General features: G+C 43.6%; 1 protein-coding gene across 5 annotated transcripts in view; it reads right to left on the reverse strand.

The window, feature by feature from the left end:
- Window positions 1-784: 784 nt before the first annotated feature.
- Window positions 785-12,507, reverse strand: part of LOC135904023 (uncharacterized) — a 58,455-nt gene continuing 46,732 nt past the window's right edge. For 4 of the 5 annotated variants that reach the window (XM_065434581.2, XM_065434580.2, XM_065434578.2 and 1 more), the window contains 2 exons: window positions 3,989-4,080; window positions 785-2,179 (listed from right to left, as the gene is read on the reverse strand). In XM_065434581.2, the coding sequence (XP_065290653.1) occupies window positions 954-2,179; window positions 3,989-4,080 (1,318 nt within the window). In that variant the 3' untranslated portion in view covers window positions 785-953. The remainder of the gene's footprint in view (window positions 2,180-3,988; window positions 4,081-12,507) is intronic. The other variant, XM_065434579.2, reaches the window with a different exon arrangement.

A 12,507-nucleotide genomic window follows, 5' to 3' on the forward strand; every position in this document is an offset into this window, starting at 1 on the left:
ACCAGATGTGGGAAACTTGCAGAGTGCACCTATGCTTCACAAAATCCAGGAACTGCTTCACCGCATGGCATAAGCAATGAGCTTCTTTTTTCTATCCGAAAAACAGCGGTGTATTGAGCATTTATTTTTTGAGACACTACTCCTGGGTTATCTGTGAAATGTATATTCTGAATTTCCTATGATATTAACGTCTTTGTAGACATCATGTTTCTTTGTTGTTTTTATCAACTTGCAGCAAAAATGGTGTCTTGTAGAATTTTTATGTTTTACCAAGTAATTTATTTCTGTGTGGCAACATATGTTTTTGGAACGAGCATTTCATTATGCACAATGCTATGCTCCAATGTGTGCTGGGATATTATCTGTAGTGGTAAATAATTTTTTCCTGAGAACAATAAACGACGACCGTTTTCTTGCAGTAACGAAAGAGTTGAGCCAAAATTGGCCACACTTTAATATTATGCAGCTTTTATCCAATTTCCACTTATTCAGCCACTCTCTCAATAGCATCAACTATTTAGTCTAAAGCTATGTACCAATTTCCATTAAAAAAAAAAGAAATTACGTTACACTTTCTAAACATCACCATGTTCCTTTTCCATGTTTGTTTCAGCATCATATTTGAGGGGTGTTTGCAATTTCCGGCGTGTAAATTTGCACAGACCGTTTAGGCGTCTACTACTGAGCCTGCTGCAGCTTGAGTGAGTCTGAAAGCAGAGATTGAAGCAGCATACATACCTATGTCTAAGCAAATTTCTCAAGTTGTGGACAGAGGGGCACTATGCAGCGAAATTAAAAAGCTTGATACTCATTCAGTCCATAACAATTTGTACCAAAGTCTGGCCACCGAAACATGGTGCTTTTTTCAAGCACTGCTTGTCAACCTCGTACACACAGATACTAACTATAAATATTGCCACTGGTTCCAGCGTTTGTTGATCTGCTGCTGTATCTCAATGAGTGGTTTTCTTGTCTAACTTCTCCTCCCCTGCTGACTTCTTCTTATCTTCCATCCTTTCTTCGTCACCTGTCTTCCTACCTTCTTCCTTGATAGCACCAGCCTTACCCATTTTGTAATCCATACCATCTTTTTGCTGTGCATACTTGTCATCAGCACCATCATCATCTCGCATCTTGTCAGAACTGCTTTGAGATAAACCCTTTGTCTTTCTTGCTGGCTTAGGGTCATCCGTGAACATGTCACCTTCTGACTCTTCAAGAGATGGCACATTTTTCAACCCCAGCGATTTTTGCCTCTGTGTGGGTCCAGTGTAGAGGAGCATCCGTGGCCTGCTGTAGCCCAGAGAAGGCCGTTGCAGACACCCTGGGTAAAATGGTCCTGCATGGTAGCTGGGGTAGCTTGGACCAAATGCATAAGGCCCCGCAGGTGGCTGGCCAGAGCCTGAAACATTGTTGGCCGACCCACAGGTTGAGCTGTAAGGAGAGCTGTACAAACTGAACAAGGGTTGAACTACGGGTTGGATGATTGGGATGCTGCTCTTGCTACCTGCGAGCAGAGACAACGAGCCTCCGCGGTCATCGTCGCGCTTTCTTGCTGATCCACTGTCTTCATCTTGTTTTGAGAACAAGCTAACATCATTCCATGAACTTGCTCCAGCACCTCTCTCATTCTTTGAGCTTCGGTGGGAGCTGAGGTGGCTTTGGTAGGTCCCTTCGTTAAAGTCTTGTGATCCCATCTTGCTCTTGACGATGGTGTCACTGGCATATTTCGTGGGAGCTTGGGATAGTGGCTTCAAAGCAGCAGCCATTGTTGCCGAGTGTGACCCATCTTTAGAACTTAAGTGAAGCGACGCTCCACTGGCTGGCATGCCTGGCTCCCTGTTCCCACCAGGAGAAGAGGGCTGTTCAGCCATTGTGCCCTTGTGCTTATCTGGTGCCTTGTTGGCACCCACTTTGTGAGTAGCAGGATGAACATCTCCTTTTGTCCCCTCGGTTGTAGTGGTGTTGGCACCCTTACTGGTGACCTCAGGCAGTTTGCTCTTTTCGCCAACAGGCTCCAGCTTCTTCCCTGCAGAGCCCTTTGCAGTGTTGGCAGTTGCTTCATCCACCTTGGCTGCTGTACCTTCTTTCTTCAGCTTGGCATTATCAGCTTTATGTGCTGAGGCCACTGACCCACTCTCCGATGTTTTGACTTTGCCATCGCCTGCAGAAACGGAAGCTGTCCATGCAGTCATGCATTAGCACAATCAGTTGAAAAACAGTGAATGAATATTCTTGAAGCTGCTCACCAAAGTGTGGAAATCAATGTGACCTTTGCCAGAACTTTAACGACTGCCGAATTCAAGATTTTAGTTTCAGTGGAAAACAGTGATCTCATAAACAAATAGAATATAACTTGCAAAAAAAAAGAAATGCACACTTTAAAAAACATTACAGAGTATGCACCAGCTAATCCTAGTGTATTTAGAGCTGTTCCTTTGCAATAAGCAGCACTCAAGTAAAACTTACTTCGTGAAATGGCTAAAACAATCTGTATGTTACACAACTGTAACAAGCTAATTGCCAAACATTCTAAACATTAAATGCGGATGTACAGTTAAACCTCAATATGACGAAGTCAATAGAATCAATGCTTGACTTTGTTATAACGAAATTTCATTATATTCAAATTTGACCTCTTGCGTCACCAATGGCTTTTTCTTCTGCGGAAGGCGATATAAAATTTTTTGAATTATCGGGCAATCGGAGGAAATTAACTTGAATAAGAAAAAATATATATATTTGTTGAATTTGAGCATCAGTGACCAAAGATACGGTTTCATGCTGTGTTGACAATATCTTGATATCGGTGGTATGAAGTGAAACCTGAGAAGCTTCTGTGTCTGCTTCGACACTACAGCTTATAGTATTTCCTACAGTGGGCTGACACTATCATGAAGGGTGTAGACCAAGGGTAGCTGATGGTTCCTCAACCTCTGGCTTCAGCATGCCTCCAAAACTCAAGAGTACGCAACCTCCAGCACTAAATGGCTGGAAGAGAGTGCACATGAAGCCAAGACCATCTCGGCTGTCCCACTTTTGCACACAACGCAGATTACCTCACACAGGGGACAGTGCCCATCAAGCCACCATCCTTCTTGGGTCATACTTGCACACTTTTCATCGCACCAACAGCATATGGCTTGCAATAAGATCTTGTTGTGCTTTTACTTTATAAGAACTTTGACGGCAAGATGGTCTTGCTGCTATACCGCTGCGCTTTGGTGGCCACTCTCTGTCTGACAGTGCACTCTGTCGCACAGTGCACTCTGTTGCACGGCGCACAGGTGTCTTTGCAAGCAGCCACAGTGTAATGCAACCATATGAAGATCTGTGCCCGCGGCAACTGCCATTTATTGCCTAGATATTCCTTCGCAGGGGCAGTGACATTGCGTTATACTGAAATCATGTATAAACACACTTCATTATATTGAGCTTCAAGATACATGGTGTTCTATAAACAAGTTATAAAAAGGTAAATACTTCGTTATGTCAAGAATTTTGTTATAAGTTTCTTCTACTGAGGTTTAAATGTACTTTACTATGATGCCTGCCCCCCTTTGCAAAAGTTGAGAGAGGTAACAGCTAAGGAATTATATATAACATTCAGTGACACTTGTAAAATATTCTTGTAAGCTTTGAACTGAACTTTGATTATAATATTTCCTGAAATCAGATTGTGCTTCATAAAATGAAAAGCCCACAAGGATGCTTTCATTGCAGCAGGTGAGGCAGGCATGAAGGTGAAAAGTACACTGCCCTTTAGCTAACAAAGTTTACTGCTTACCAAACACCTTTAAGCCACATTTGTTTTCACTTCAATGTAAATATGAAGTGCAGACTGTTGCACAAAGCAGGCCTAAACTAATGGTAAGTAGTATTGCAGTCTTGTGATTAAACTGTTACACTTTGTGTAAATAATTCACAAATCTCTACTCTTCTGATTCTGCAGACTCAGGTTCCAATGGATTTTCATTATTGTACCCACCAGTTGGTTTCTTATCAGCAGGAGGCTTCTTAGCTGCAGATTCTACAGCAGCTTTCTCAGAAGCTTGTGCTGGCTCCTCCCGAGCAGCTGGCCTACAGGGAAATGAACACCAACTTAGACATTTCAGTCAACGTCTTGTAGCCATTTGGAAGCAAATTCTGGTTAGCTTACAGCTAATCAACACATTCATTTTTTTAATGCAATTAGCATTCTTTGGGAGCTTCAGGGTGTCTACCAACTGGGAAAACCGGCAATTCTCAGGGATTTTGAGTAGTGTGGAAAAACTCAGGGAAAACTCAGGGAATTTGTGCCTCTATCAGGGAAAACTTGCGGTAATTTTGTTGAAAGGGTCGAAAGTCGCAGTAAGGCTGACTCGAGTAACAGATAGGAATTGTAATGAATCGTCATTGACACCTGGTCCTCGGCTGGAGGAGTTTCTAGTGTACAGTCAATGACTGACTTTCCGAATGCCCGATAATTTGGACGGCTTCACGGCGCCACCAAAGTGTCAATGTATCGGAACATCTGAAATCTCGGACGCAAGAACCCTCCGCCGTCCGATTTTCCAGACGTTCCGCCATGACCGCAGGTCCGAAACGGCATTAATAAAAGCTACCACCACTGCCATTTTGATTACTTCGCTGCCTCTAACCGGCGCTCTCGCACGCAGATCCGCTGGCAGCCGTAGCCACCACTGCGGCAACGCTAGACCTAGGTTCTTCGACGTTCGCTATTAAGCTTCTTGCCGTTGGGTGCCATGATTTTCATTGAAAGAATTCACTGCTGTCGGCAATGGCACCGACTGCGCCTTTGTGTTCCTCACGATTGGCTTAGAATCTTGAAAAGCACGATGCGTTGCACATTGCCGGTTCCCGAAAGTCAGCTTCTCTTCTTTACAGAAATGTTACTTGGTGAAGCATAACAAGAGTGAAAAGGGGCTATTGCTATGGAACACAGTATGTATTCCTTAATTATACATGCACGCATTCGGTATCTCCCGTTACAGTACGAGCACTGATATGCCTAATACGTGTACCGACAGGCCTTCAGAGTGTTTTCGACTGTGCCTGTGGCGGTTCGAGCCCTTAAGGGCAGTAAGTGACATGCATTTATTTTTTCCAACTTGTAAATTTTTCGGATGTTTTCGCAGCCCATAGGGAGTTCGAAAAATCGGACTTGGACTGTGCAACTGACCAAGAAGGTGCTTCAAATGGTCCATGGGGCAAACGAGTGGCGGAAGGAGGACAAGAACAAAAAGAACCTACACATTGAGGAATGAACAGGAAAGTAAGCGTGCTGCCACCATTTTGAAGGAGCTTGAGCTCAAAATAAAAGTGTTGGCTGATGCTGAGATGCAAGTGTCCCTCATCCAAACCAAAATGAACTCTTTAAAGCAGTGAAACACAACACTGAGGCGTCGTGCGTGGGCTGAGAGTATGTCAGGACAGTTGAAGTTGACTTACGAGCTGTTGAGGGAGAATAATCTCAATTGTGACAAAGTTCGGGCCTCATACCACGGAGCTTGCTATCAGTTGATAGAAATAGCTCATATTCGAAAATACCTATTTGCTTCCGTATGCATATCCTTTTTACTCGTATTTGAGGATGTCCGACTCGATTTGCACATTTTTTCTAAGACATTTTATTTGCTGTGTATTTTACTAAACCCTTCTTTCTATTCTCTTCTTGAATAACATAGACGCTACTCCGTAGTATTCAAACTAAATTAAGTCGTTTTTTTTTTTTACATGCTTGAGAGTGACAGCATTGGGCGATGTAGTTTCAGCCCATTTTGACGTAAAACAAAGTTCTGTGTCACTCAGGGAATTTTGCAAAGGCACTCAGGGAAAACCTGGAAGACTCATTGAATTTGGAAATGTCAGCTTGGTAGACACCCTGGAGCTTGACCCAGTTTGCACAGTACACGCGTGCATGTGTGTATGTGAGTACATCCATGCCTAATCTTTTTACAACAAACTTGGGTCATTGGGTATGCGGCCAACTTGGGTCACTAGTGTGTCACTGGTATATGCCGCTTTTCAGAATAATCATCATATAAAACATATCCACAACTATGCACCAATCATAAGATAGATTGCTGATCGTATTAACGCCACCAATAATTTCTAATAGATGGTGGAAATTTGGGCTTGTTGGCTCATAATGTTTGGGTTGTATAGCACAGACCACGAAAAGGACAAGGCGACACACAATGCCTCCTGAAGGATACTAAAACATGGATGCACCGCTTATTTTAATTTTTTTTCTTTGTGCATAGAAAATTGGGGGCTCAGAACATCACGAGTTTGCTCATGCAATAAAAGCATTTCACAAATTTCTGCATGTTTGCTGCTCTGCACATCTTGGTCCCAAGTGAATAGTCTCACACACACGTGAGACTCATATTTCAAGAGCAAATGGAGGAATGCATTCTGGCCAATGCAAGTTTCCACCTTTCCTAAACAACTCTGGGAATGCTCTGCTGCCCTGCATCCCTTAAAGTGTGCATTCTCATCTCCTCATGTTGGCTTCCTTGCATAAAATAGATGCACAACACAGATGATGGGCTCAAATACTGGTGTCACATGGTCATTTTTGATCGTGATAAGGAGCGATAGACAATGATCGCTGCTGCACGGTCCAATCATTCAGATTGAGTTTAGGCGAGTAACCACTCTGTCTACTGATCGTCTGCAACTCTCCATGGTGTTGTGACTGCAATTGCAGACTTGCAAAATATTAGCAAATTTGGATAATTAGCACACTATTGTTTATAAGGAGCTTTTTAGGTGCTTTTATTAGGCTGTTAGAAACAGAAAGAAAGTCGGGACAAAATAGGTGAGACATGCACAAATACAACTGGCACTGTTTTTAAATTTCGAAGTCGTCTACCAATTAGCCCAACAGCAAACTCTCCTGTCTAATCTGTTTTTAGCGTTTTCTAGCACACTGTACTAGAGCCCACAGATGTCAGCCTATGATCGTGATTAAGTAGCTCAACTGCAATGCACAGATTGCAATAGTCTGGATCCAAACTGAGCAAGATCACTATTGAAACTGACCATGCAGCAGCACTTGATCTGAATGGAGCTCTATCCAGATAATGCCCGGTTGCAATCGATAGTGATCGTGTGACACTGCTATTAGTTATGCGCAGATGTGATGAGAAATGTTAGGTGGGAAATTATTGTTCTTGCCAGAGTTCCTGATTAGTTATGACATATAAGGAAACATAACCAACAGCCATTGTGTCTTTTGGACCGCAATAAGCCACACAGAATGCGACAGATGTCAAAAAGTTGAAAGCAAGATCGGCCTCTCCTTACAGTAAATTTGCAGGCTCACTGCTATCTGTATGAAACTATTATTTAGCTCAGCAGTTGATGACAGCACTGCTTAGTGAGTGGGAACGTCCCGTGACCAGATAACTTTTTTTTTTTTTTAACCGTGGCGCTGATCTATGTCTGTGCCCTTTTCACTGAGATTCCAATACCTTTGCAGAGGAGCGGAGAGAGTTCTGTGCAGTGCACAAAACTATAAGCACCAAGCTGGCATTGCAGTTTTAGACCATCCTACTTATTAGCACCCTCAAGGCCTGAATGCATTATATAGGAGAATGGTAATATGATAAGCATTAGGAGATTTTTGTTTGCACAATATTAGCCATCAAGGAACAAAAACAGTGTCTTGGATGGAGTCGAGTGAACAGGGAACGATTTCACTCCTATGAAGTACTACACAGAATAAACGAGTGCAGGCAAACTTTTGTGTGACACGTGCAGCCGCCAACAAAGGAAAACAACTGCATTCGAAATTCAGGCTTTAATTGAAGCACATCTATTTTTTCCTTGTCATACCCCTGTTTCACTGTGCTTTCATTCACAGCCACTTCAACTATGGCATTGTTTCATGAGGAAATACATACCATGTGTCATGTTTCATCTCTAAAGCATATAAAAAATCAAGTTTTGTAACAATTTTGATTGCCCTCGCGATTGTAAAATTAACACTCTGTTTCAGTGTAACAATGTCATAAATATACGCCATGCGCAGCGCCTATAGGGGCACCACTGAAAGCCGCTAGCGGCAGCCATGGGAACTGCAGGCAGGCCTCATGCATAGGTATGTATAGGTGTTCTGTGGCCTCGTGCCGGAGACGCCTGCATCCACTGCAGGTATGACTGAAGTGTGTGCATGCAATTTGCCGCTTGTGTGCGTCCCAGATAGTTACTGCGGCAGTGTCAGTGTGCGTGGACAGCAGTGGACATGTGTCCGACTTCACGGCTGTCTGGGACGACAATGTCTCCTTACGCACCAAGTGATTGCCGCAGATGAGCATCAACAAGCTTGCCTACGAAATGGAGCTCATTGCCAGTATGCCGCTTTCATTATAATGCCCCCAGCAGTTATCGGCTTCATTTGTTGGCCTGTGAACCAACGTTCCTTATGCACGCACTTGCTTCGTTTACATGCCATATATTTTTAATGGTAGGTTGAGAGAGCACCGTTGTGCCTGTGAATTGTTCATACAGGTTCGGCCACGTGAGAAGCCAGCGACAGTAAAGCTTATAATAAGACTACGCGGGACCAAGGAAAAGTGCTTGTGCTTGGCGGTCAACAACTCCCAGCTAACATCGAAAGCACTCTGCGCAAGGAACCAAAGTTTGCCTGTGAACCTGATCTGTCACCTCTGGAAAAGGTCAGCTTGTCTAGATCCATTTCTCGTTGGGTCACTGAAGACTTTCGACCAAGGTGTGTGACTGAGTGCGTTGATGTGATCGCGAGGACTGTGCCTCAGTCCAGTAAGTCAGACAACCTAACTGGTGTGTCGCGTTTTTTTGTCAAGCATGAGCTTAGGTTGGTCACTGCGGACAAAGAAGGTTTCTTTGTTGTTGTTCCTGAAGAATTGTACGCACAAAAAGCTAAAACAGCTATTGACAAAAATTTTGTTCCAAAAATTACCGATTTAAAGAAAGCAAAAAAAACTGCATTTGATTTGCTTGAGAAATTTGGTCTGGAGCGCCTCGCGTCGGGAGTTAAACATTCCAAGGGTCTGCACCTCGACATATTTTTTAGTGCTAAGACACACAAGCCGGAAGTTCCTTTTCGAGCCATTATTTCTGAAAAAGGAACGTGGCAGTACACAGTCTCAACTTTTTTGCATAATGTACTGTCTTCAGTTCGTCTTAATGACCCCTTCCTGATAAGATATTCGGAAGAAATTGTAGCCTTCCTAACAGAAAATAATCCAGGTAAATGCTCAGCGATCAGTGTTGATGTTAAAGACCTTTTTTATTCGCTTCCGCATTCAGAACTACTGTGTAGTGTTAAAGAAGCACTGACGCTCAACAATGATGAGTTCCGGTTTACTCAGGACTGTGGGATGCCCGTGGAATCTTTTTTAGAACTTTTGTTGTTTTACATAGGGAATACCGTTGTAAAATGGGGTAGTTCTATGTATGTACAAAAATCGGGAGTTTGTATTGGTTCAAAAGTTGCGCCAGTTTTGAGTGACATTTATCTAAGTCGCGTTAATAGAAAACTACAAAACAATCTTAAGGAATTGGCGGTGCATGCGTTTAGATACGTAGACGACTGCCTGGTGTTTTGTTCTCGCGATGACTACATTAAGAAAGCTACGGATATTTAAAAAGTTTTTAGGGAATGTGGTGGGGGCCTAGGTTTCACACTAGAGATTATTCCGGGCAACAAATTACAGTTTTTAGATCTGTGCTTAACGTTCCAGGATGAGCATGTATGTTGGCATTATTCGCCTAGGGCCAAGAAGCCACTGCTAGAATTTTCTTCCTGTCATTCTAAACTTGTTAAACAGGGGATAGCTTATTCAACTCTTAGGAATGCCATTACTAAGTCATGTCCGCACAATATGCAACAAAGTTTTTCACAACAAATAGAAAGGCTTAGAAAGGCTAGCTATCCCGTGCATTTATTATCACTAACCTGCGAAAAACTTTTAAAATGGGTGAAAAGCCCCGGTAAGAAACAAGAAAAACAGAAAAAAGAAACAAAGTTTGCTGTAGTACCCTACATACATAGATTATCCCATGGTTTAAGGAATGTGGCCAATAGGTATGAGGTCAGTACCTTTTTCTCGGCCCCACGCAAGTTGTCGAACATGTGTCCTATGATAAATAGGAGACTTGAACAGGAAGGCAAAAAAAGAAAAGATGATTGCGGAGTTAAACATGTGTCCCCTTTAGTGCCTTGCAACACGGGTATAGTTTATCAGATTCCACTCGAGTGCGGGAAAGCTTACATTAGACAGAGCGGCAGATTTTTTAATTTTCTTTGCAGATTTTTTTCGAAGCATTCCTTTTCTTGTTTAGGGCATACATGACATCACCGAAAAATTTCATCGTCATAACGTCAGTATTTACAGAGTTACAAGCATGGTGTCAAAACCGTACATCAGGGCTCAATGGTTGCAAAGTGAAATATGTGGCAGCTTTATTCAAAATGACATAGGGCAACTCAAAATCGTCAAAGTGATTAAAGAGATGTTATACACGCGTATGGAGAGCCCTGAAGCAGTTTCGCAACTTTGTTAGGCACAAGTGAACCTTGCATTTCTCGCACATTATGCGGGTTCTTCCTGTGCAGCCTTCCATCTTGCATCTTCTTTCCCTCGTGTCATCGTGAAGTTGGCAATGTCTGAGCTGATCCAATCTTACATCCTCGACAGGTCTGTTTTCTGCCATTCTTGGGTGTTTTGAAGCCTGCAATGGTGATAGTGAAGGCCTTCCCCTCTTAGGCGCCACAGGTTTCGACCCAGCTGCTGACAGTACCTCAATGACTCTTACAATGAAGTCAAGAAGATCAAGCTGCTTAGGGATGCTCTGTTTGTCTGCGTCATGCCTGTACTCAAACCAAGCATTTACCACTGCAGGTTTATGAAATTAAACTTCATTCTCAAGGTCCACTTTCGCAAGTGAATGGTAGTTCAATTCTGAAGAACCGCGGCCACTTTTTTCAGTACTTTTTTAGTCTTCAAAGGGCACTTTTCACACCTGTTCGATCTTACAGTGCCGGCAGCAAATATTTTACACAACATTTCACTGAGCAGTGTCAGAACGTGAAATAGTTGTGGAAAAAAGCTTGTGTCCCACACCAGATAGAATTCTGTCAGTTAAATGCAAGGCTATCGCGCCTGTAACACCATAGTGCTGTTTGACATGGTCTTCGATCTTTGTTGTGGACCCCTGACAGGGTAGAAAGTCATATACAAGGCCGGATTCGCCCCAGATCATAAATATTTCCATGCCCCATGGGTGCGACTTGCCTTTGACATACTGTTTTATGTCAAGCTGCCCTTTGAAAGGCACCATCTGCTCATCTATGCAGAGGTGCTCCTCTGCTATGAGTGATTTACACTTGCTTTGGAAAACATCAAGCAGTGGCCTCACTTTACAGAGGCGGTCGGTAGAGTCTGGATGATTCACGGTTGCGCGACATGCCTGCAGACGCCACAAGATCGCCCTTCATATTCGGCTTCCAATAAAGTCCCAGCCTCGGGTGGTGGAGAACATCCATCGTGATATGTAGTGCAACTATACGCCTTATTTCTGCCTCGTTGGTGTTGACGGAGCTGTCTTCGTGAATCACCGAGTACTGGTTTGTTTTTTCAGCCAGCTCCCGAAATACAACATTCGCCACATTCCCTTCCAAATACTCATAGGGTGACAGCAGCTCTCCGTGTTCCGGTGCTTCGTGGGCATCACCTGTGTATGTTGAGTCCGGTGCCTTGAACGATTCTAGTCTCCAGCCGCCAGATGTGTCCAGCGCCCTCTCGTCATCGGAGCTTTCACTGTCGCTCTCCATTTGAGCTTCATCAGAAGCACAATGCCCCACACCCTTGTCGTCAGAGTCATCAAAATCTGCCGTCTATGTCGGAGAAGTTGCCGTTGTCGAGCTCCTCGCACAGCGCGTCTATTGTTGCTTGTAGCCATGTGGAACGGGTTCGGTGGCACGGATAGAACGAAGTCACAGGTATATCCGTACCTGTGAAAAAAAATAAACAGGGTAATTGATACACCGCGTCAGCATTCATTCAGATATCGCGCGTCTAAAACAGGTGCCACAATAGACTCGCACACCGCCATTGGCAACCGTTGAGCCCTGACGGTGTCAAAATCGTACATGAGAAAAGCGTGCCACTGCGAAAAAGCTGCACGTGCAAACAAAATATCTCAAACGCCTTCTCACTAATGTACTACTAAGGCACAACATACAAAAAAAAAATGGGCACATAATCCTAGAGAATTACATAGCTACGGTTGCAGAAAGTCGGAACTCACCCGGCTCGGCGTTCGCCATGATGTCGCCGCTTCTTCTTTTTCGTCGTGAATTCAGCGTTCAAGAAAACGCGGCGATACTGATGTCCACGGCAGTAGGTGGGCCCGGACTTCTTTTCGGGCGAAAAATTGCAAGTTCTTGTTTCGTTTTCTTTGCGTGGAGGTACCATTTCTCTTGTGGTGTCAATTGACACCGCCAGGGCCGAA

This window comes from Dermacentor albipictus, chromosome 5 (assembly GCF_038994185.2).
Source record: "Dermacentor albipictus isolate Rhodes 1998 colony chromosome 5, USDA_Dalb.pri_finalv2, whole genome shotgun sequence".
NCBI lineage: Eukaryota > Metazoa > Arthropoda > Arachnida > Ixodida > Ixodidae > Dermacentor > Dermacentor albipictus.